General features: G+C 35.2%; 2 protein-coding genes across 2 annotated transcripts in view; one reads left to right on the top strand and one right to left on the bottom strand.

The window, feature by feature from the left end:
• LOC132707105 (glutamate receptor ionotropic, kainate 2) overlaps positions 1 to 27,440 on the bottom strand; it is a 665,601-nt gene that overhangs the window by 359,868 nt on the left and 278,293 nt on the right. The window lies entirely within an intron of this gene.
• LOC132707773 (uncharacterized) lies at positions 3,332 to 4,480 on the top strand. Its single transcript, XM_060679713.1, has 2 exons — positions 3,332 to 3,470; positions 4,128 to 4,480. Exons 1-2 carry the CDS (start codon positions 3,425 to 3,427, stop codon positions 4,478 to 4,480), a joined length of 399 nt encoding a protein of 132 aa, XP_060535696.1. The 5' UTR covers positions 3,332 to 3,424.

Raw genomic sequence — 27,440 nt, 5'->3', positions numbered from 1 at the left:
CGGATCCAAAACGTGTGTTGCCATACAAGTTTTTCGAAAATTTTCGAATATATCTGCCAGAAGAATAACGTCGGTTTTTAAATACAAATCTGAATACTCGCCTAAATTTTTTATTTCAAACGACTGCCAAACACTTTGTGCGTGGGAATATTTTTCTTCACTAATATTGCTTTCACTTAATTTATTATAGAATTCTTCAATCGGGGGTAAAGTTGTTTCATTTAATTTGTCTATATGGTCGATGTAATCGTAACAAAAAATACCTTTTTGCGACAGTAAATTTAATTTTGATTCGTCGAGATCGGAAAATTCTTTTCTTAAAATATATAGTTCATTTTTATCCATACTGGAAACTAAATTATCCAGAGATGCTCCCAAAAATCTAAACGAATCTATAAATCTAAATTTTATGTTATAATCAGGTTCGAAATATGTAAAAGAGATGTATTTTTCCTTATTAACCGGAACTATGGATACATAGCTTTTTTTTGCTAAAACCGGAAGCAGGAAGTGGCTATCGTATCCAGAAAGGTTCTGGAATACTACGGGCACTACAAATATTTTTTTAAAATTTAAATTACAAGCCTGATGGGCAAAACCTCTAAATTTACCAGTAAAATGATCATGGTCACGAACAATAACATCTTCTTTTAAAAAAGGTTTTTCACAAATATGACAATGACTCGACCTTTGATCTAGACTAATTTCACTATCCATTGGTATAATATCCTTAAATTTTGAACGAACAAATTTTGATAAATTAGATATTTCCTCCACGAACCAATCAATACAATCTAGACCACGATAACTTTTGAAAAATGATATTGAATCATCATAAGAACATTTAAAGTAATATGCAGCACTGTAAGCTTCGTGCTTTTGGTATTTCGAGGTTTTATCTGAAATTTTCAAATTTACTTTTCTCAATTGACTCTCAAAATCGGCGTAAATTACAAACGGAGTCCTTTGTTTATATATATGGTTTCGAAATTCAACGTAATCATATTTGGGAAAAGACACTTTATACTCATTGAAACTGGAACATATTGTTTCGTGGTCATGTAGACGAGTTTCGTTATTGAAATAATTCAAACACCTATCGCAAATGTATTTCTTGTGATTATATTTACTGAGCTGTGAGGAAACTAATCGAGACAAATTTTTAATGTAACAATAGTGATATTTTATTTCTTCATAATCATTATCTTGCGGATCAGGATCAAAATCATTAACTTTTGGATAATATTTATTTTGTATTAACAACAAATTTGAATGTTTTTCGCGTTTTTCTTTTGTTAATCGTGCAGGTAACACGGAATAAAAACTAGTTTTTTCATTTTTATTAAGCTCTAAGATATAAACATTGATGGAAATATCATTGTCTTTTTCAAATTTGCTTATTTTATTCATTTCCATAGGTGTTTGTAAATTTTCAGTTTTCAAAACACTTTTGTAGTATGGATATGAAGAGGGTAAATACTGACGAAAACGTGCTGGAAAGAGTCCGCATACAACTGACCAATAAAAACACGCTTGATCGTCATTTCTAATGTTAATACAAGCCCTTTTATTCGCAATTTCTTTAGGCAACTCAACGAAGGATGACCCGTTACCCATTTCAAATTTATTAATGTTAATCTCTAAATAAATAATATTATTTAAAGCCCACCCGGAATCACGTTCCTGAAACTCTGACATTTGATTTAAAATTTTATCTTGCACATTTTCAACAAACCAATCATTCAATTCTGTTCCTAAATCAACTACAGCATTTCCGGTACTCAGATATTTAACATCAACTTCGCCTTGGACATCATTTTTTGCCTTAATAAATTCACCGCAAAATGTGGTATTTACTTTCAGCAATAAAAATTTCTTTAAAATTTGACTAATTTTTTGTTGAAATATTGGACGAGAATCGTTTAAAAATTGAATTAAATCTTTATGAAGTAAATTAATTATGACACCGGTCTGAACTCTTCCCTGGAAACACGACGCTACCGATTCCCATACAACCATTTCATTTGTGTTTGTCTCGCGGCTACTACTTTGTAATCCCAATCCAAAATGCTTATGTTGATAATTAAGAATAATTTTTCTAATAGCTTTCAGATGTTGAATTGTAGTTTGTAATTTTCTTTTTAACCCAATAGAGAAATCCTTTTCGTTAGAAACGATTTGGTTGCAAGATTCAATATTTTTATTTAGTCTCCTAAGCCACACATCACTATCTCTAAGAGTGAACTTGTCGGAAATATGCTTTTTTAATTTTTGTAAGGTTAAAATTAAGATTTGCGCTCTATGAATGATCTGCTTTACGCGCATCGTGGTTTATTAAATATATAACAGTAAATAAGACTTACCCTGTATAATATGTTGATTAATTTTGAATTATTTTGAATTTCTTTAAAGAGTTGGGCTTTCCAATATCTTTGGATCCCTCGTAGACCAGTTTGTACTGCCCCGACGCAAAGTGTTCTAGTCTCGGACGGAAAGCTTCTGTCACGCGAGTAGGAAGAAATACTACGGAATTTTCTAATTGCAGCAACACGGAATTGCCAAATTTTGTATTAACAATTTTGGCTCTAGTAATTTTAAACGGAACGCCTATCGGCAATTCATGCAGTTTGACAATCGGCTGCTCAAAATCACCTTCTGCAAGACAGGTTTGATTCAGTTGACTTAAGTCCATCTATAAATTATTATTAATTATTTTATCTCAAAATTAAAAAAATAAAAAAAACTTACGCTTAAGATTGCTGCTATTCTATTTGCGGTTACGGGTTGAGAGTACTAAGATGATCTTTAGGAACTTTATAAAATAATAACAAATGTTAAAGAATTAAAATAAGACAATAAAAAAGGTACTTACTGCTTTTTTGTACGAACACCAAACCACTAAGTTAGCTTCCACGTTGCACGAATAATACCAAAAACAACTACTGACAAAACAGAGAAAAATGAGATGTATTTATACGGTGCGAGAATACTTTCTAAAAGTTAACAAACGAAGACACCTCCACATGCGTTGCAACAAATTTTTCCCATTACGTTAATCCCACGGAGCAAATATAAAGGGGGCAATTAATTATTATTCTCAACAAGCAAAACAACTTGACATTTAGACTCGGCGCGTTTTGAAATTCCACATCCCATACGGAGATTGTAAAAAATGAAAGCAAGTTGGCCTTGATCTTTTGCGGCAACATACGTTCGTCCAACGTCCGAAACGGTTGCGTTCCCGTGTGAAAGCGTGTTGACCTTGAGACTTCTACCTGCACGGTTGTCTGGCGACAACATCGCGTCTATTCAAATCGGCGTTGGTGCTTGTGGGTAGAAGACCTTTCGACTTTTAATTCAACCATGGAAGGGAGTGCATGTGTATAAATACGTTGCATGTGTATTATAGACTATATTCAGTGCAATGAATAGAGAAGTGCGATGTCCATTTCCCTACGACCCTACAACTGGTAAGTTTTATATTTTAATTACCTTTATACAGTGCGCGTCTTTTCTTGTGGGTTTCAGTTTGGGTTATCACTTTTTTGGTTAGTTTCTACCTGTTTTAAAATATGATACTCATCTTTTTTACGTTGCATAATAACCGATTTAAATTGAGTGTTTTTAATAGCTTTTAAATGACAGTGAATGGAAAAGGGAATTTTGGCTTTTAAAAAATAAACAATTTTTAAATTTGTTTCAAAAATGTTTTATTTTTTGTACTAAAAAATTGCAGTTTGCCTTTTTGACAATAATAATCGAATTAAATTGAGCGTTTTTAATATCTTTTAAATGACAGTGAATAGGGAATTTTGGCTTTTAAAAAATAAACAATTTTTAAAATTACTGAAAGTTTTGTTTCAAAAATGTGCGTTTTATGGGGAAAACGCGAAATATATACATATTTTTGTTTATTTTTTGTACTAAAAAATTGCAGTTTGCCCTTTTGACAATAATACACTTACATTTAAATGACAGTGAATTGAAACGTGAATTTTGGTATGCGCGTATAACTTAAAAAACAATTTTTAAAATTATTTGATAACCCCCCTTTTTGGAAGTTTTGTTTAAAAAAAAAATGTGTGTTTTATAGGAAACGCTACATATCATACTTTGTTTTGTTCTAGAAAAAATCGCGGTTTGTCCGTATGACAAGTCGCATATTATGTTGGCGCATCGCTTAGGGCGTCACATATTCAAATCACACAAAGAGTACCGGGGGTTAGAATTCCCGGTACGACATGAAACGACAAGGGAACATCACCAGCAGCAGGAGCAACCCGGTGGATCAAAAGAAACAAAGGAGCAGCAGGAGTACCCGGGTGGGTGGTCGACGGAGTGGGACGGCGAGGAGTGCACTTCGTATTTAGATTTCCTCCGGGAACGGGAAGAAGAACAACGCAAGGAACAGGAACAATGGGATGGTCGACTGAATCGACATAAAAAGAAGAAGAAACTCCTCGCCAGACCAATTTTATAAATAAAATAAAATAAAATGTATTAAAATTCAAGTTTATTTAATTATCCTCCCGATCCACCGCGTCACCGCGCCGCACCGTCACCGCCCTCTACCGGGGGGGCCTACGACGGTCGGAGCGCGCGACATCTAGCAGCGACGGGCGGAACCGGGGCAAAACAGGACGCTACACAAGCGCGCGACATCTAGCAGCGACGGGCGGAACCGGGGCAAAACAGGACGCTACACAAGCTGGGTGGGGGGCGGAGCGCACTCTGGGAGACAGGGGGGACACTAGGACGCCACGCGCGGGGGGCCCCCGCTGCGGGGGGGTTAGGAAATTGAGGTTATGTACGGTTTCTGTTGCTTATATCGGCACTATACATCTACTAACTCATCATCACAGGTGATTTTAATATCAAATTCAACTTGACTACTGACGTTTTAACGGTGGATTTTGTCAACCTACTAGCTACCTTTGCTATCTCTCCTACAATCAGTGACCACACCCGAGTAACTGAAACCACGTCAAGCTGCATTGACAATTTTCTTGTCAATATATCTCCAACTTTATTTACTGCTGGCAGTGTGGATCCAGCAATCTCTGACCATTCAGCAGTGTTTTTTAAACTACATTCAGACTCTTGTCCCGCGGTTGAAAATCCCACTCGATTTAGACCAATTACACGGACCGGTTTAAATGATCTATCCGCGAGCTTTGAAGCTACCAATTGGGAACCTTTGTTGGACATGAACGAAGACCCATCAATCTTAACAAACAATCTGCTCCTTGTCTACACCGCGAACATTGAACAGCATTTTAAAGTTGTCGAGCGAAACAATTCCTTTCGGTCCCCGGTATCCTGGTTCGACCGTAACCTCAGAAATAAGAGGGATCATGTGCTGTTCCTAAAAACTAAATGTCGAATATACTCCACACCCGACACATGGACAAAGTATAGACAGGCGAATGCTAACTAAAAAAACTAATTAAAGAAACTAAATCAAAGGCCTATTCCAGCTTTATATCCAAATCTACCAACATGAGCAAAAGCTGTTGGGCCTTAATCAATCATAAAACCAATCGATCATCCAGAGTCACGCCCAATGAGTTCAACCTCTTTTTCTCCAAGGTGGTCGAGGATCAAATCTCAACTATTAGAAAATCCAATGATCCCTATGCGCATTTAAAGAAGTTCTCTACCAGTAAATCTTTCTTTTTGAGTTCGGTTTCAGAAAGCGAAATACATGAAACTGTCATGAGTCTGAGCAATTCAAATTCCACTGACTGCTTCGGCATAAATTCAAAAATACTGAAACACACCATAGAGCACATTGTGGGCCCTCTGACGGCTTTAGCTAATGCAGTGTTCTCAAGTGGCGAATTTCCATCGCAGCTGAAACTATCTAAAATAATTCCTGTTTATAAAAAAGGAATAACTTTAGGCCCATTGCAATCATCGCTATCTTTGGAAAAGTGATCGAAAAAGCCTTAAAAACCCGCCTTTCAGGATTTTTTGATAACCACAAACTTCTGAGCGACTCTCAGTTCGGCTTTCGTGAAAAGAAATCCACAACCCATGCGCTCATAGAATTTGTGAGCAGGGTGGTCCAGGGGTATGATGATGGTTAGATTTCGAAGGCCCTGTTGTATGATCTTACAAAGGCTTTTGACTGTGTTGACCACGTCGTACTATTGAATAAATTAGAGTTTTACGGCGTCAGGGGTATCCCTCTACAATTAATAGAGTCATATCTAGACAGCAGGTTTCAGTACATTGAGAGTAGCGGCGTGTCAAGCGATAGCGTTCTCCCAGTAGTCTCCGGCGTACCTCAGATCTCGGTACTGGGGCCTCTGCTCTTCATTATTTACATAAATGATCTGCCGCTGTCCATGTCCAATGCAAACGTGACCCTGTTCGCAGATGACACTGCCGTTATTTCAAAGGCTAGGAATCATAAAATGCTTACTGAAAACGTTGACGAGACTGTGAGGGCCCTCCAGCAGTGGTTCTCTGCAAACAATCTAGTCCTTAACCAACAAAAAACTCAAGAACTCACTTTCTCTTGTAGCAAAGTAGACTTTCTTCATCAAGACAATATTACTCTACTGGGATTTGTCATTGACAGAAATCTGTCATCGACCGGCCAAATCGACGAAGTCTGCGCCACACTGTCCCGGCGTTTGTTCCTGTTACGGCATCTCAGCCACTGTTTAACAAAATTGGCCCTAAGAACGACCTACTTCGGTCTACTGCATAGTGTGTTGTCTTACGGTGTTGTGTTGTGGGGTGGGGTAAAATACTCGGAAAAAGCTTTTCGTTTGCAAAAACAGGCCATGCGACTACTTAGCGGCGCTGGTTCGCGTGAACACTGCAGACCCATCTTCGCGGATATGAAGATTATGACGCTGCCCTCTACCTACATCTACAGATCTGTTTTATACATTCATGATAATGCTGATTCTTATCTCACACTAACTAGCAAACATGAGTATAACACTAGGCAAGGTGATTCGATCGCCCTACCGTACTCCAGACTGACGTCCTCGCAAACTAATAAAATCAATGTTAAATTATACAATGTTCTGCCGAGCAGCCTTAAAAATCTACCAACCAGACAATTTAAGCAGAAAATGAAATTTTCTTTATAGTCAATCCCTTTCATGGCCCCGATGAATATCTTGAGCTGCTTAAGCATACGAATATTTAATAATTTCTGACTTTGTTATCTATATGTTTACTTTTCACTTTATGCATTATTTACATCTTATCTATTATCTTGAAGTATTTTGTATAATTTAGTGCAATTTGTGTGTACTTTATTAATGTTTTTTTATATATTTTCCCACTGCGGTAACCAATGTAATTGCCATACTCTTGACGTACCATTTGTTGTTCTTGTGACTTATCTGAATGGTTAATAAAGTTCTATTCTATTCTATTCAATTATCGAATTTTTAATTGTTTTTGAGATTGAATCTGTAATAGCTGTCCTATTAGCTTCATCGGTATGTATGTCGGGCATAAGCAAAAGAGGCTTATTGGTTTGAATAAACTGAAAATACGGAGATGACATCATCATCATCCTCGGATAAACGGGGAAACATTTCTATCCAATTACAACTCCAGGTGGCCTCGCTCAGTCAGCATTCTCGTACTTCCATAAAATTGCCCCGAAAATATTATTATCACTTTTCACGACATCGAAATTTGAAATGTCATGTTGCGGAACGTCGCAAATCGGTGTTACTCTGTTGGATTAAGACGTATCTTAATTCTGGGAGTGACATTTCGGTTTTGTTGCCAGTGTTGCAGCGTTCTCCATTGATTGGAAGGTCGTATAAGCATACTTTGGTGTGTTTCATTCTCTCGTTATTTTCTTCTTTTTGGTTAATTAAATATAAACAACTTATGTAGTCTATTGAGCTTAGATGGACACGTTGTCCATATAACAAATGTGTCTAAACTTGAACCAAATCGTAGACCTAAGTGATATTCATTTTGACTTACCTCGCACTGTTGCTTCTAGAGGCAAGAAGCAAGAAGAACAATTAGTTCAATTTTCACTTTCTTTTATTCTAACCTCCTTTTAATTGTTTCACAGTAAACACTCTTTGTTTCTTAGACAAAGTTTAGGATAGGGCAATGAGTGTGCTGGTATTTAGTGTTTTGTTTTATTCTTTGCAAAACTAGCCAAGTTTTGGCGACTTAATTTTCGGAATTACAGTATTGGATCAGTGCACATTAGATTACAGTTTCAACCACATGAATTTGGCTGAATACACCTTCAATTACCCGCAACTTTCAATAATAACAAGCGAAATTACCATTGAAGAAAACATTCTTTATTTTATATTTATTTATAAACAAGTATTTCCTATAGACACATGCAGTGAACGCTTTCCTGTTTCAAAGAATGTAGGGATTACAATTAAAATATATTTTTTTCCAAAACGAAAGGAGATTCAATCAAATTGCTTCCAACGTGATAAAGAAATAATAAACCAAAATTTGTTCTACGATTTTGCAAAGACTGCATACAATAGAAATTAAGATTTTCACTATAACTAAAAAAATGTCTCTGTCTATTAAATCTATAATTTATAGCATTTACAAATTTTTGTTGTACCGTCTCCGCCGTTGGATATATTTAAAATACATTGGATTCCAGACTGGCGTGGCATATTGCAACACGAGTATGACAAGACTAAAAATTATTATTAAAGATTTTTTATTATTAAACCTATTAGTCACAAGTAAAATAAATCCAAGAAATTTGAGAGTCTTTTGAACAATATTTTCTACTTGTATCTCAAAAAGAAGGCCCGAATCCAATGAAATACCCAGGTCCTTTACACAGTCCTACAAGTTCAGTTTTTTTGTAAACAAAACACAGTGACATTTCTCAGGGTTAACAAACAATCTGTTCAAAATTTGACAAATATCTATGCAACAATTTTTAGATCATCTGCGTACAAAGAGTAAGTACCACTTAGAAAGCATTGGCCAACATCATACAGGAAAGTGGCAAACAATAAGGCATCTTAATGCGACCCTTGTGAAGTTATATTTGTACTCTTTGATTTTATCCCATTTTATCCCAAGGGCGAGCAAAACACCGTGCACACCAAAATTTCTCAGTTCACGGTAAGAGTTGGGTGGTTTATTTTATCAAAAGCTTTGGATAAATCGGTCTAAACGGCACAAGTCTCGAACCCCTGCTCCATGTTGTCACTCACTGACTGAACAAACGGTATCAAATTAGTTAAGATTGATCTTTTATTAAAAAATCCGTGCTGCCGGGTCAATACGCCCCTTAGAATAAAGAATAATTGTTACAAAACAATTGTTACAAACAACTTGCCGAAGTGGCTTACGTGGCGGTCTGTATTTAGCTACATTACTCTTATCACCGGATTTCAAAATGGGCACGATTTGGGTGAAATCCAGGACATTTACCAGCTAATATTTATTGATTGTTGAACTGAGGTAGCTTTTACTTGATGAAAATCCATTTAACAAAATAAATAAGAACTAAAAGCTCAGATTTTCACGAAATAGACCTTATTGACTTTTCCAATATCATCCCCCACCTTATAGAAGAGCATATCTATTTCTACAGAAGTGAAGTTTTTAACATACCTCAAATATACTATCTTCACAATCGGTCGACTTTTGAACGATTTATTACAAAAAAAAATCGCTAATTACCAGCAAAATTTCCGTAAACTGACTAGCATTGCCACTATGGCCACTGATTAACACTATACCTCCAACAATTACCAGTAATTACAACTCATGTCCTCTAAAATTTCCATTAATCAATACGACTGCGTATCCTCATTACTTATCGAGTGAATCTGGATCCGAAATAAATGCAAAATGCTTTCGTCAAATATTTCATGTCAATTTGGATGAACAAATCGGACAACAAACATATTTATTCTATTTGTCTGTTAGGTGGTTATGATTGTTTTATTTATAATTGCACAGACTTCGATCGATATTGTTCAGTACGAACAAATGTTATTTAAAGCTCCATGATTGCGATATTATTCTGGTTTTGCGATACAGGGAAACCTTGAAGGTATGACTGGTATTGGACTGCATTGAAGAAAGAAAAGGCAGTAGTTAAAATCCTAAAACTCTTAATGACGATTGGCAAATTCGAAGAAAGGGTCACTCCTTTTAGTTTAGAAAGGAAAATTTTGATGGAGATCGCACACGAAGGAGCACTGAGCACCTAGAAGGACATGCATTTTGCATGGGAAAAGTACAGCCGCAAATGCGAGTTTAAGACAATACCGCATGGAACAAAAGTATATTTTTTATGTTGATTTGACGTGGAAAATCTGACTAGATAAAAAGAAATAGTTGTAGTCAACCTCTCATGGAAAGTTAAGAATACTACTAGTTGCATATATTAGAAGCCTATGTATAAGTTGAAGAGTCCATTCTGTTATTTCATTTAATTCTTGCAATTATCCAGATCCAATTCCATCAGGATTCAGTGTCATTATCACCTAAATAAGTCGGCAGTTTCAGTTGAAGAAAAATTCTAAACAACACAGTGTTAATGGTTTACTATTTGTTGACTGGTATCAATGAGATCCATTTGCCGGAGGAGGTTGTGGGCTATATTGCTATTGCTATTAGCCAATGTACATAGAGCATGGCATAGTAGTCCGATGAACTCACTGCAGTTAGGGGTGCAGTCAATCTTTTATTTAGAAGATTAGCTTTAATGTAGTTACTTTTTTCAATACATTAATAACGTCTAAGAAACAGTAATGGATGTCGAACGTACACGTGCTGAATTAAGATTACCATGTTTGAACCCACCATAGGCAGAAATGGATGATATCATTCTCATCATGCCACGAAGAGTTACAGAATGTAAAATAAATGCAGACGTGCAAATGACTAATGAATTTATAAGAATTTTTATCAATAAATGTCATCGAGTATTATTAACAAATTAGTAATGGGTTTTGCAATTTCTATGTGGCACCATATATTTTTCTAGTCGATTGTACTTGAGAGTGCACTGCAGAGGATCCATCCTGTCTCCAATTTGGAAATCAACGAAAACGTCTGAGACGGAACTTTACCTTATAAGTTGTTTATGCTGGGACCGCTTCCGAATTGCGAGGAAAGGAAGAAAGCAAGAACTGAAAAACTAATAATTTTCAATCCACTTAGTTTTGTTTACGTTCGTGTTTTGGGGTTGTTTTCCGATCTTTTTATTGACGACGTCGGCTTTTACAGCACAAAAGGAGATGAGATGATTATAAAAGTTTTTTAAAGGCCTCAATTAGGGGACGCGCATCGCTTATTTTGTTTTAATAACCACTCCGACAAAAACGGCACAGAAGCATCATCATAAGCTTTTTAAAAGCTATTTTAGAAATACGAAACAATTGCTTTTCATCACTTATTAGAAATTTATAGTCTATTGCAGAAAGGTATGTAAAAAGACTACAGGGTGACCCAATGAATACAAAACCTCTTTCATAGTTTGAAATTGTCTTTTAGATTTTGGTAAAATTCTTGGTTATGCCTATTATTATCCAATCACCAGCACTGCAAATGGCGGACCAAAGGCGTCCCGATAGACAATTTGTTAAAATGAAATTCAATACAAGATACATTTAAGAAAAGTAAATTCCAAAAAATCATAATATTCTACGTTATTATAGGAACTGTCATCTCCTGTTGAAGCTATAGATAAGAGATCGACGCACAGATATTTAAAACAAATAAACATGTATTGGCAAGGCATTCAAATACGCGGCATTATTATCAGATATCTATAAAAATAACAATATAATGAAGTAATCTCTATACAATTTTTAACATATTCTCAGGTCATCGTACAAGAGTAACTAATCTTGAACTTCTAAAGAAAGTTCGGTAATATCACTTTCTAAAGATATCTTTTAAAGACTTGTTCACCCTACGTAAATGATCCAAAACTCCCCTGGAAATAATATGCGTCGTATAGTCAAAATTTTTTTTTTTTTCAAAAATCAGCAAGTTGAGGAAACTTTTTTTTATATATATATATATGTCGTAAGATGTCGCTTCCTCCATATCTTTATAAAACATAGCTTAAGATCTTTCAGTTTAAATGCCATGCTAAAAATATTCTTTCCATATTTTTCCACAACGTATTTTATCTAACGATGTTTGTATGAATTTGTTATATGTAATAGTTCATCATAAAAATAATAATTTATTATATTGTTTTCAAGTGCAACATTCTTGCAGGATAACTAGTCGATAATTTCTTGTTTCCTCCAAGATAAAGTTTGAGGGTTATATGTGCGTCGTGACTGATAGCTTGCACTGAATCAGCCACACAATCACCAACATATTTAATAATAAATATGGTACAGGAATACCAAAACATTACATTACACACATATTATTAAATAGAACAATAAGCCACGGAATAAATAACACATTTAAGTAACGCGTTACTGGAATGTGCCGCTTGAATTCAACACATTCAATATTTTTTAATATTCTAAATACCCATAAAAAATAATAGTTCAAATTATATTGTATTGGATATATATCAAGTTATTTTCTATAATTGGAAGTTGGGTCTTTATTTAATATTATATATAACTTTGATTTAATTATTAATTAAAATTTGCATTCCATTGCTCACCATATATTTTTTTTGTAGTTGAACCATATTTTTCTAAATTATTTGTCAAAATAAAATATTTATTTACTTAATCCTGGTATGCGTCTCTATAAAATGGGGTATGTAATTTGTAATTTCAAATGTTAGAAGAAGCTCTTGAACACATGACGTTATCAAATTTTATCTACTTTCTCTTTCTGTCGAAATAATTGTATTCGTTCATTCGAAGATTGAGAGATAGTAAAAAAACTAAAAGTTTGAATTGACGCCCTCTGACGGAAGCAGTGAAAATCGATTTTTAACAGTTATGTTTTTTCTTAATAAGCAAGTTTTACTGTTTTAAACCAGACCTAATTTACTTAAATATGTTGAGTTAAACTAATATGGGCACTCTAGCGGTATGGATATGAATTTGAAAATTATTTTAGTATTTTTTTTTTACAATTCGGTAAATCAGCTCGGTAGCTTAATAAAGAAGAAAACATATAGGGTTGCCTGATATCGAATCAATAGCCCAGTATATCTCGTATATTAACTACACATACAGTGTCCCAAATTACCAATAGCGGGGCTATATCTCTTAATTACTGAGATACAAGTTTCGGAGACCATCGGTCAGCGTCATCCTCAGTGAAATGTAACGAAATATAGAGTCATGCTGGGAACCGGATTTTGAGATTTCAACAACAACGCAAGAAATCGGGGCTAATAAATAGAATTTTTAAATTACGCTATCAAGATATTATTTGCAAAAATTAAGTTCCCAAATGATTTCAACCTGATACTAAATACTAAATAATAAAACGGATTTGTAAAATGGAAAGGTAACTACGTTACCACTTTTACAGTACATTAAAAAATTAAAAAAAAATCATATTAACAATTTGATTAGAAGAATCTTTTTTAATCTATTTTAAATACAATAATTGTTTGTATGAATATGATACATGCAAAGAAAATAATTGTTATTGTACAACAAGTATATCCTAGCACCTAACTTAACAATAAAATGTCATACAAGATGAAATTGATATTGACAACTGATTTACTGGTTTGCTCTGGAAAATATAAATGTGAAGAAATATACCGAGTGCTCTATTTAAAAGTTAGGTGGTGTGAGATACTTTGTATAAGGTGTTTAAAATATTTTAAATATAAAAGTATTTCAATTAAAATTTAAAATAAAATTTAAAATAAATATAAAAAAAAGCTTTTATATTTAAAATTTTTCGATAAAATTAAGTTTAATACGGCGTTATTCTGTACAGGTTATCAGCAAAACTGAAGTGCAACTGCGACGCTTTAAAATAATTACAAAAATTGATATTATCCCACAAAAACCCTCGGGGTCCATGAAATTTCAGTTAAATCAATCGGAAGAATGTAAATCTTTGAGCCGAGTTGAAGCGATTGCTCGGTCCCGAACAATATATAAATTTTAAATTTCGTTTAGCTTCCAAAGTAAGAAAAATAAAAAGAAGCTCAAAGTGCAATTTTCCTTTTTTGCGGTCTCCCGGGGATACTTTATACTTACGTATATTTTTATCGATTCCTTTCGAATAGGGGACTCAATATTTTCCTCAGAATAAGAAGCTTACTCGACTATGTTTTCTTAGGCCAGTATTTCAATGTTTGAGGTCTGAATTTCCTGCAGTATTGATTGAAAATAGTAGGAAGTTTGAGTGGGTGAAGCAATACATACCAACCCAAATTCTTAATAAATTATGAATTGAGTTCGATCGATTCCACTATTTCGGATTTTTTTTAATTCTTTCGATCAGATTTTAGTTAAATGCTAACTATTAACAAATAAACTGAAAATTGCTAGAGGAGACCAACAAAATAAAGCAATCTTAAATTAGAGAACATAATTGAATGCTCTTCAGGCTTAATTGATAATTTGAATAAATGTACGTCATAAATAAATAAAATAAATAAATAACAAATAATAATAATAATAAATAACAAATAAAATAAATAAATAATAAATAAATGTACGTCCTTTTTCTTTTAAACTACAAAGGTATTTGTTTAATAACTTTGATAATAATAATTAGGATGTCATGTTAAAATTACTTCATCATTATCCAAAATAAACCATTTTTTTTTCTTCTAATTATTATAAATTCTGGTTACTTGTACATTTTTAGACGTTTGCGTAATACTAGGGGTAAAAATGGACCTCTTTAAAGCGAATCATAATTCACTTATTGAAAGTGTTATTTTTCGGATAATTCAACGCCAGAGCTTTCGAAAATCTTATAAATGCTAATAGCAATTTTTTTTAATCGATAAATAATTATAATTATAATGATTACATATAACATTCGACATTCGTCAGGGTCTAATTATGGAAGATTCCATAATTGGGTTTTCATGTTTCACATGTTTTTTATGTTACATTTGTTTTTAGAATGTCTGCTTAACAATCAACCAAGAAACGAAAAACCTCGGAACGAAAAAAAAATGGCAGAAGCTATAAAATTCGTCCGGGGAAAGAAAATGGGATATTTGAAAGCGGCATAGTGCCTAGGATTACTTTATTTCGTCTATGCCAAAAATCTTTCTCAAATGGACTGTCTCCAGAAGTGGGATGCAGCTAGATACTTCATTAGATACTTCATTTATAGATTGGATGGACGCTATAGTCATACAAATTAACGTGGTCATAATTTCACTACCTCCACGTACGACTCGCCAACTGCAGCCGTTAGACAAGACTTTCATGGGCCCATTAAATAGTGAAGAAATACCTATGTGGATTAGAAACAACAGACCATGGATATTGAAACTGGTTCGTATAGTGCTCTGTACCTGCTTATCTAATGTTTAAGGGGGGCGGCAAAACATCAGAAATAAATTACCCTGTGGATCCTTCTTTGAAAAATTAACAACAAGATCTGTTTTGTCTGTTCCATGCGTTCCAAGGCAACCGCATTGGACTCAGATCCCGGGGTACATTGGACAGCACAACTGGAAGGTCATGGGCGTACAGATCAAAAAGCATGGATGCAATTTTAAAACAACCAAAAACAAATTTACCAAAACTCATTTTTGGTAGAATAGAACTTTATTAGACTCTATTTTTACAAATGGAGATGGTAAGTACAAATTTCCGCAACCTGTGGATTTTTATGAAATTAACAATATTATTCCGAAATGTATTTACAAAATCCGAAAAACGTAACGGGAAAGTTTTACTTTCGCTTTGGAGCAACTTGGGGAATGGGGTTGGAGTGGGGTGGAGCATTGGCAAAACACTCCGTTTCGACAGTAAAGCGGCATTTTTAGGATACGTATATGTTTTTCCCGTAAAATTAAAAAAGAGGGTATCTTTTTATTGATTGTGTGGGGATGTGTAAGTCCCCAGCATGCGCGATTGTTTACTCAAGCTGCTATTTATAAAAAGCAAATAGGCTTTGTTACGATTTTCTCGTTTTGTGCTGACATTCCTGCAAAATTTCATTATTAGTAACATTTTATTTTGTTAGAATTTATTTATTTACATCTCCAAGAGCTATCCAACAAGCAGACGAGGCTGCCCAATTACAGGATACCGCATTTTAAACTTGAAAAGTTTCTTTTAAACAAATTTAGGCTTAAGTAGAAGAAGTCCGTATCTTCGCTGTTCGGAAAAAAGACTAGTCCAATACACGGAGAGTTTGAGCAATAGTTAGATCTGAATCTGTCAAAGGAAAAAGTTAGTCTAGTGCGTACTTGCCAAGGATTAGCATTGTGCAGGAATTTTATAAAGATAAATTACGCTTGAGCAATGCTGGTTTCAAGCGACATTAATGTATAAAACTGTAGGTTATTTTCATACGAATACTAGTGTCTCTATTATAAATATAATAAATAAATAAATAAATTATTATAAGTGAATAAATATTCCAATATAGCAGTGATGACGCTGTTATAAATAAGAACGACTGATTTGTGATTGCTAAAGCCTTTAGTCTAACGTAATACAAAACCAAGATTTCTCAAGCTTTTATTTACAACATATTTCTACACATGCTTTAAATGTTAACTGAACGGTATGATACCTAGGCAACTTTTTCACGTATTGTATTGTCTAATTTTAAATCAACATTAGTAAGTCCTTTTTTTCTTGGAAACTGTATTACCTGCCATTTATCGCGATTTAAAGAAGCTCTGTGAATTTTACAGTTACAGACAGTTCGATTTTGTTTCTTAGTTATAAATCATCTGCGAATGAAGCAAATATACAGGGCAATTGATAATTATGTGGAACATTACACGTATTTTAAAAGAACACCCTTTTTCTTATTTATATATTCCCAAAATATTTTTGAACCCTTTTTTAAACTTATGGGTAGTTTTTAGTAAACAATCTTTAAAGTCGGTTTTTACTTGTTCTAAAATCTTGTCATAATAGTGAAAGTAGATTGTAGTCATCGGTTCCCCAATTTTTTTCCACTATTTCCCAATCTTCGCTTTGTCCTGTTTATTATTTTAGCTGGCTATATGGTCCTGGATAATACCTGAGACGTAATTATGAGAAATAGACAAGTCCTGTTCTACTAAATCAAAATTTCAGATATTCCACGCCAAGTTACCAATTTTTTCGTTACGCAAGACATAGTAAACTGCACAAAATTGTTTTTTAGTAAGCGAAGGAATTTCTTGTACCAAGGACGCCGGCCATATCTCAGGAACCGTTAGTCCTACACTTAGAAAAAGAAATACAGTCCAAACTCTATACAGCGAAATTGAAGGGACTGACTGACTGACTATAAATAGTTATAGGCAGTTGTATAATACCAATACTTAATTATTTTATATACATAATTAAACATCCACTTCGAACATTGTATATAAATATTTAAGAACTACATTAAATGTTTCAAATAATCGGTCATATTCTTTTGAATTTTTTTTACTATGCGAATACACATCTCCTACTTTGACTTGTATTTTCACCATTTCTTCGAAAGGAGCATCAAAAATTTCTCTAGCAGCTTAACTGAATATACGGTTGGTTGAATGGTTGGTGGTGGTCCCAGATCATCTTTTTCTTCCTCTTGGTGCTCTTCCTCTTCCTTTCTTGCTTGTTGTAATATGACTTCCTCTGTCCAGTCTGCTGTTGTAGGCAAATCCTGATCTATCACCATAAAATCTTGCAACTCCTCACTTTTAAACGTAATTGTTGTTTGAAACTGCTTTATCCACTCGCTTAGTGGCTGATCATCTTCCAAGTCCTGTTGGCATTCTGTAATATGTCCTGCATGACGATAGGAGTGTTGAATTGTTTCTGCTGTCACCTCTTTCCAAGCTTTTCTAATAAAGTTGACTGCATCTAGCATATTAATGGAAAATTTGTATTCAGACTCGATCATTTCCATTAAAATGTTATTCCTGTATCGACTCTTAAAACTTTTTATTACACTCTCGTCCATCGGCTTTAATACACTTGTTGTTTTGGCTGGAAGAAATGCCAATTCAATATTCTGTACATTTGGAATATGGGCATGTGCAGGGCAGTTATCTAAGAGTAATATATATTTTCCTCCCCTTTCATTCTGCATCCCATTTCCGTATCTGCTCTTCAAAAATTTGCCATGTCATCCATGCAAACTTGTTTGCCTTGTAAGTGACCGGCAAATGCTTGATGTTCTCAAAACATCGTGGGTGGGTTGATTTTCCAATCACCACTAGCTTTCTTTTTTCTCTCCCACTTGGCAGCTACTAACAGTGTTATACGTTCTTTAGAAAGTTTTCCACCCACACACTTTTCGCTTCGAAATTTAAAAGTTTTTTGTCATTGCGTCATTTTGTAAAAATACCATTTTCGTCAGCATTATAAAAATTCGTCAGCAGGGTACTTTTCTGCTAGTTTTGGCTACGTCTTCTCCAGCCAATCGTTAGTGACGTTACTGTCGACATTAGGGGCTTCGCCACTTATCTGTCCATAATTTATACCATGTCTGTTTGAACTTCCCCAACCTTCCTTCCGAAGCTTTGAAATCGATATTGCCAAGCTGTTCAGCAAACTTTTCTGCTTTTAGTTTAACTGTTGGAAGCACTGCAACATTGCCCGATCCAAATCTTCCAATTTTGGCTTTTTTAGTTTTTTACTAGAACTGCCTGCCGCTTCAGCTTCTATTAATTACAAGTGGGCCTACATTTCTTACTTTGTTACCTGATGTGTCCTTTTTTCTTTCGGTATAGAGAGAGGGAAATTCGTTATACAGAGTGGATTAATACATAGCTTTGTATGGAGACCTAAAAGTACAACAAATTTTGTTTGTAATACAGAGTTTTACGTTATACAGTTTCGCTATAGGGAGTTTTCACTATATTTGAAGGTAAATCGGCCTAGGGAAAAAGCTGGAAATTATTTTCAAGTTCATAAAGTTCGTAATAATAATGTTTCTAGTCATAGGGATAGCAGATGGGGGGTACTGCAGGGAAGCGTGTTGGGCCCGCTTTTATTTATTATTTATATAAATTATATGTATCAGGTTTTAAAAAACTCCTTTGTTAACTTATTTGCTGATGACACGCTTATTTCAGTCTCTGGAAACGATTGCAAAGAAATAGTTACCAAACTGAACACCGAAATGCAGTATTTCTACGAATGGCTGTGTCAAAATAAACTGAAATTAAATAGCTCCAAAACCAAGTGCATGGTTATCGGTTCGAAGGTTAACTGTCAAAAATTTTATAAGTCGGGGTATTCTGTGGATATACAGGGTAATAAAATTGAGTTTGTGTCCGAAATTAAATATCTATGCAAAAAAATTGGTAAGAAAATAGGGTTTTTTAACCGTGTATCGCGGTTTTTATCGCAATGGACTAGGATATTAGTGTATAATAGTATAATTTTGCCTCATTTTTCTTATGTTTGTTCATTGCTCATATCTTGTACAAAAGAAGATTTAAATAAGTTACAGTTACAACAAAATAGGGTTATGAGAATCATCCTGAACTGTGATAGATATACTCCTATAAATAGTATGTTAGACCAGCTCAATTGGCTAAATGTCGGACAGTTCATTAGAAGAGCAACTTTAATGTTGGTTTAGGGAATTGCGCACGATCACCAACCAAGCTATCTTAAATTATGATTGGAAAAAGGGTCAAACTTTTATCAATATAACATACGTTCCAATCAGCACTTCAATGTTTCTATGGTAAAAACAACAAATTTACAGAAAACTCTATTCTACGATGGTGTTTGTAATTTTAATGAACTGCCGGATAATATTAAGGGCGCGCCTTGCCCAAGAGTGTTCAAGAAGAGACTTACGGGGTATTTGAGAAGTTTATAGTTTTGTTTATTGTTTATAAATAGTAGTAAATAGCCAAGTGCTAAATAAATAAAGTGGCCTCCAGGGTGCGCAACCTCTACAGTAAAATAGAAAAAACGAGTTTTCTCAAAAACATTCTATATTAATCTATATAAAAATTACTTTTACCGTAATCTACTCTAGAAAGGGAAAGTGTTTTGTTTGAACTAGTTTTTTCTATCTCGTCAAACTAAGGGTGAGGGAAGGGACAAATATTGGTTTAGAAAAATTTAAATAACTTTTTTTTGGGATAATCCGATTTCGACAAACTTCGTTTAGCTTGAAATAGGAGTTTCGACTGGAAGGTTAATATCACGGCGCTTCATGTCAAGAACAGCTGCTTTTATGAATTTCTCGAAAATCTTAAATATAATGGAATAAATATTGTTTTTTCAATAATACAAGCGTTTCCTCAAACGCTTAATATTTATTGAATTTTTCTTTTCTATAAATGGACTGTATCTCACATTGCGGCGACGTCGCGACCCATGCCGTGCACGTCTACCCCGTAACGCTACAAAATCCTTACTAGTCTAGCAGAAACGTATACCTTGCCGGTTTGGCGTACAACGCCCTGTTGTCACATTGACTGAAATGTCCGGCATGTTTAAGATACACAAAATTAAAAAGAAATTTACATAATTAACATACCCCCAGCCTTGAAAGAACCCTCTTTCAAAAAAAAAAAAACAACAAAACAAATATTTCTTGAAAATCAATTTGTCTTAGACAACCCTTGAAACCACTTGAACTAAGTTTTTTTTTCTCACCGACTTTCGTCAAACAATGGACACAATTTTGCGAATGTACGTTTGATGACACCTTCACTCGTTTTTACATCAGCCACCCGACTAATGTTGTCCTTTCCTGGGTATAACTGAACGATGCGTCCCATTTTCCAACACAAGGGAGGCACATTTTCTTCTTTCACGATCACCAATGTCCCTTCCTGCAGAGTGTCCCCGCCAGCCTTCCATTTGACGCGCCTCTGAAGTTCAGCGATGTATTCCAGTAACCAACGAAACCAAAAACCTTGTTGGTATTGTTGAATAGGTTGATAGTTAGCAAGCCTATTTTCAGGTTGCTCGAGCAATCGTGGGTCCGGTAATGAGGTTGCCCTTCTTCCGATCAGGAAATGGGATGGGGTTAAAACGTCCAAGTCAGAAGGATCAGAGGACATTGGAGGGAGAGGACGTGAGTTAAAAATGGCCTCCATTTGACACAACAAAGTAGAAAAATCCTCATAAGTCAAATTTGCCTTGCCCACAGCTCTTTTCAAATGGTATTTTACACTTTTTACCCCTGACTCCCATAAACCCCCCAAAATGAGGCGAATATGCCGGAATAAAAGACCAATTAACACCTTCTGTTGAAATCAATGTCTTTAATATGACATGATTATTACGCAAAAATTTTCCCAACTCTCTCAGTTCAGTCTTAGAACCCATAAAATTTTTACCATTGTCTGAAAACATTTTTTCTGGTTTGCCCCTCCTAGACACGAATCTTCTGAAAGTTGCAACAAATGCTTGCGTAGACAGACTTGTTACAGCCTCTAAATGTATTGGACGTGTGCAAAAACAAATAAACAAACATACTCCTTGTACAACCGGGTGCCCCGTCCCAAAGCTATTTTAAAATTTAACGGCCCTGTATAATCAACCCCTGTGGTATTGAATGGAAATTGTGGGATCACTCGTGACTTAGATAGGTCTCCCATCGGTATTTCAAAGGACCTAGGTTGCACCTTCGAACACACAACACATTCATGCACCACCTTTCTCACAACATTTCTGCCCTTTAGTAGCCAATAATTTTCCCTTAATGAACTCAGCACTAATTGAGGGCCTACATGCAGTTGTCTCAAATGCTCTGTCTTAACAATCAATTTTGTACATGGATTGGGTCTAACACAATTGGGAAATTTTTGTCATATTTAAATTCTGAATGCGCTAGTCTTCCGCCTACTCTGATTAAGCCGTCGGCGTCTAGAAACGGATTTAAATTTGACAACCAACCCTTTTTTATCTTCTCACCGGTCTCCAAGATTTTCTGCTCATTTTCGAAACATTCATCTTGTGATAACTTTATTAACATTTTTTCAGACTCTTGGAGTTCCTTCATTGTCAAGTTCTTTGATTCGTGACTATCCAATTTTCTGCAACGTGCTGTAAACCTTAAACAATATGCAAATACACGTTTCAATTTTGTCCAAGTGGAATATCTGGAAAAAATCTCTAGACTATTCTTCTCTGTATTCAAAAAGGCTTTTACTCGCTTCCTCCTTTCTGGAAGTTCCTCTAAAGGTATATCAACACCCTGATTTGGAAAGAAATCTTGTGACAACCAGTGTGGACCTTCAAACCACAATTTATTTCCACACAACTTGGAAGGAAAAGGTCCCCGGGATACTAAGTCTGCGGGGTTTTCTTCTGACCGCACATAATGCCAATTGTCTTGATCCGTCACAGACTGAATTTGAGATACTCTATTTGCGACAAAAGCTTGGAATTGATTTGCTGGTGATTATATCCAACTTAATGTTACTGTAGAATCGCTTCACAAAAACAGTTTCCTGAAATTTAACGTCATGGAAGTTTGTACTTCTTTTATCAACCTTGAAAGTAATAATGCACCTGACAATTCCAATTTCGATATAGTTAGCGCCTTTATCGGGGCAACTTTACTTTTTGCACACAATAAGCGAACGACTACACTTCCATCCTTCGTGACAATTCTGACATAGACACATGCTCCAAACGCTTCTTGTGCAGCATCACAAAATCCATGAAGTTCGATGTCCTCCGAATTGTTGCTACCTACATGTCTTGGAATATGCAGCATGTTTAATTTCACCATTTCTTGCTTAAATTGTTTCCACTTTTGGGCAATATTGGTCGGTACTTCATCGTCCCAATCCAACTTGAGAATCCACAACCTTTGTAAAATAATTTTGGGAATGACGACACATGGGCTGACTAACCCAAGTGGATCGAACAGCTGGGCAATTTCTGACAGAATCTTCCGTTTTGTGGTACTTGACTTACTTGAAAATTCCCTCACCCTGTAGGTAAAGATATCTGCCTGACAGTCCCAATACAATCCCAAAGTTTTGTGTTGATGCTCTCCTAGATTAAGAGTTTGTAATTCTGCCTTGGGCCTTACTCCAAATTGTTCCAAGAACTATTTATTGTTCGAACTGAACTTTCTGAGCTCAAACCCATCAGATTTTAAAACTTCACAAACACCCTTACATATCCGAAGTGCCTCTTGAATCGACGAGGCGCCTGATATCAAATCGTCAACGGAGAAGTCCTTGCCAATTACCTTTGAAATCTGTGTTTGTTCGCAATTTTTTGCCAGTTCCTGCAAACACCTTACCGCTAAAAATGGACTTGAGGTTAATCCAAACGTCACCGTGTTTAAATTGTAGACCTTGACTTCTTCTGCTGGATTTTCTCTCCACAGTGTCCTTTGTAGATGGCGTTGATCTTCCCTAACCCATACTTGTCGGTACATTTTGGCGATATCTGCGCAGAATGCTACTTCATGTTGACTAAACCTCAACAAAATTGAAATGATATCCTTTTGAATTTTTGGCACCGAAAATTGCAAATCGTTAAGTGACACACCCGAGTCTGATTGTGCAGAGCCGTCATACACAACCCTTAACCTTGTTGTAGAACTTCTTTCATTTTTCACAGCATGATGTGGTAAGTAATATCACCTTTCATTCGTGATGTCCTCACTTACTTGAGTCATGTGACCTATCTGTTCATACTCTCTCATGTATTCACAATAATCTACATGTAGTTGTTTGTCCCGGGCAAATTTCCTCTCCAAAGAGTAAAATCTCCTCAATGCCATCTGTCGAGAATCTCCCACTTTTCAATACTCATTTTCAATGGGATTGCAACAACAAATCGACCATTCTGATCACGTCTTGTTGTTGACACAAACAAATTTTCACAATCAACTTCATTACGTGTCATTCCCTCCATTTCACCTCCACCTGGCTCTTCTAGTTCCCAAAAGTTGGCCAGTTGGTCTTATACCTCTGTACCAATACTTAGGTTGCACACCGTTTTCTTAGGTGTTTTGTAAGACAGGTTTGTTTTCCCCTAATTCGATTCTTCCTACTCTTATGAGTTTCCAGAACACACCTGCACCAATTAACATATCCACTTCATCAGGAAAATGAAATTCAGTGTTTGCTAGACAAATATTTCCTCCAATGTTTATTGGCCCTAACTCAATTTCACAAAAAGGAATCTCATCACTAATTTTCGGAATGATTAAACAACTGATAGGAATTTGGAAATCACCTTTTTGAGAACTGATTTCTACTTCACACCGTTTCGAAATCTTTTCAGTGTTTTGACCAATCCCAACCACACACACATTCGCATCTTTTGTTTTTAACTGAAGTCTGTCACACATTTTTTCAGTGATAAAATTGCTCATTGAAGCTGAATCTAACAAAACCTTGCAATGATGCACATTGCCACTCACACCTTTTATTTTGACAATCGCTGTAGAAAGTAACACCTGATCTTGAGTCCAATTTCTACTCGATTGCGCCACAGAGGTTCTACTTCCTTCATTTGAAGACGGTTCTACAGCCTTTTGTACGTCAGCAATTGGGGCACTTTCAACACTGCCATGTTCAGTTTGGCGTTGGTTTAAATGTAATAGAACATTATTCCCTAAACCACACTGCGAACATTTTTTCCCTTGACAATTAAACTAAAATGCTTGTTCGAAAAACAACACATGCATAACTTGTTTCGTTTTATTTGCGCAATGCTCTGGCTGGTTGTTAACTCCAAAAATTTCTTACACTCGCTGATGTCATGACCGCTTTTACAAATAACACACTTGCTTTTTTCAACCCCAGCAACAAAAACCTTTTGTTTTTGGCCGGTAAAATTTTCCTTCAATTTTGTCCGGGAATTGTTTTCCAAGGTCTCTAACAAGTCTGCACGGTTTTTTAGGAATTGCTTAAAATCTTTTAACTCAGGCATCTCTGTCTTTATTTTAAAAGATTTCCACTCCTTTAATGTTACGCGATCAAGTTTAGTGCCTAAATGATACAAAATTAACGTGTCCCAAAATTTTACAAGTTCTCCCAAATTTTCCAAGGCTCGTAAGTTCCTGTCTACGTTATCAATTAAATTTCTCAAACTACAAGAAGATTCATATTTTATGGGCTGTATATCGTAAATCCACGTAATATGATTCTGCACCAAAATACGCTTGTTGTCATATCTTTTGCACAAAATGTCCCACGCGATCTCATAATTTGATTGAATTACCTCCTTTGCTGGAGGCTCAAGTGATGCACGCAAATAGTGAAACTTTTGAATGTCGCCAATCGACTTATTCTTGTGAATTAAACTATCAAACGTGTCTCTAAATTCCGACCACTTTAAGTAGTTTCCAGCAAACGTTGGTAAGTTTATTAAAGGTAATCGTACACCCATCGTTTCATTAGAATTTGGCCGCAAATTTTCCTGAAAAATGACAGAGTTGGAATCCGAATGCGTAATATTTTGCAAACACTCATTTTTGTTGTTCGTGTCATTAAAATCACCCAAAATATTTTTTGCCTTTGCGACAATATTGTAAAATTCTGTTTGGAAAACTTCTCTTTCATTAAATTGGCTCTCTAAATCTTTTTCTGAACATAATACCTCAATTTCACTTTGATATTGTTCAAAAATATCTAATAACTCGATTATTTTCTCTGTTCTAAATTGCAATTGCATAAACACTTCTTTTTCTGAAGATGCGCTTCCAGTTTGCACATTGAAATTTGTTAAATACCTTTTAAATTGAGAGAAGCTCGCTTTTACACCAGCTCGCTTTCTAATTAATTGGTTTAATTGCTCAGTCATTTTGCTGATTTTTGACAAACAAAATAGAGACCACAAACTACAAAATCCAAAAAAGGTTCGAAAAGGATCGACTTACAGGTAAACGGCGACCTTTTTTCTAAGTCCGGCCCTTACTGTCTCGTCCTCCATCCCGTCGCAGCAACGCTGCGCAATCGTACGGCCCCGCACGTACAATTTCCAACGCCGCGCCGCTCTCGCCACGCAAAGGCGACCTTCAAACAATGCTTTGTGCACCGCGCCGCTCCGCCTTGTCCGAGCTGCGCTTCTTTGTTTGCCAACGTTCGTTTACGGACACGTAAACGTTTCCCTCACAATTTTCACACAATTTTCTTTGCGAATACAGACGAGCCAACAATCTGTACTTCGCAATTTCCTCGTTTTTGACTTTTGCGGAACACTCAATAATTCTCGCAATTGAAAACTCTCCACTCGATGGATCACAATACCGTTCGATGGACCACTTTGTTATGTATGTAGTTGGGTTTCGTTTAGTGTTAGGTTTTCTTTATTGTTAGATTGTGTTTAGTGTTAGGTTTTGTTTGAATTAAAATAAGTTTAAACAGTTCATGGTGTTAGAAATCATAAACCAGAGCAGACTTCAATTATTATGAAACCCAGCCCAGACATCAATTTATTGAGTTATTTTCTAAATAGTTGTTTCCAACCTAATTTCCTCTCAATTACGTTTGATATATAAAATAAAATAAAAGTAATAGCGAACCTTTACTATAAATTATCATCCCGTCATAGTATGTCATCCCTTGGTTATCTCTAATAGTACATCTATTATACCTACGTAAAAAGTATTTTTAGAGTAGATTACGTTAAAACTAATTTTGATATAGGTTAATTTGGAATATTTTTCAGAAAACCCGTTTTTTTTTCTATTTTATAGTAGAGGTTACGCCTAACGACCGTTTTATGAATCTGAAAATAATATACAGCTTTTTTTCCTAGTTGTAGGACTAACGGTTCCTAAGACATGGCCGGCGTCCACTGACACTTTAAAATTCATATTTATTTCAAGTGAAACTTAATGTGGGATTATATAATCAACTGGATTGAACTGGACAGGACTAGGACACATTTAATACTTATTGCTCTAGAGCTTCACGTTTAATGCGGACTCTGCTTTTTCCGAAAGGCTATATATTGAAAGATGTGGTTCGAATAGGGGTTTAGAAGGGATAGTATCGAAGACGCCGACCCCTTTTCACCCGGTAAAGCTTACTAAGAGATTTTGTAGTGCCAGGCGAATGGATTGGCACAGGATAAATCTACCGTGAATCCTCAAATGTGATCGAACGACATTATATTGGTGTTCATTTATTTATTTAGTTATTTAAAAACGCAGTATATATATATATATATATATATATATATATATATATATATATATATATATATATATATATATATATATATATATATATATATATATATATATATATATATATATATTCTCACGTATTGATTCACGGATGGAAAAATGTGATGACACTATATTCCGGGATATCATCCGTTCGCTCGTTGAACTCCGACTGGAATCCTATTTGTTTATAGCTAATAGCTAATATTCCTGATTTTAGGACTAGGATTATACGAGAGATTATACGT

This window comes from Cylas formicarius, unplaced genomic scaffold (assembly GCF_029955315.1).
Source record: "Cylas formicarius isolate icCylForm1 unplaced genomic scaffold, icCylForm1.1 PGA_scaffold_9__14_contigs__length_23061073, whole genome shotgun sequence".
Lineage (NCBI taxonomy): Eukaryota > Metazoa > Arthropoda > Insecta > Coleoptera > Brentidae > Cylas > Cylas formicarius.
This window is presented reverse-complemented; position numbering and strand designations above follow the sequence as displayed.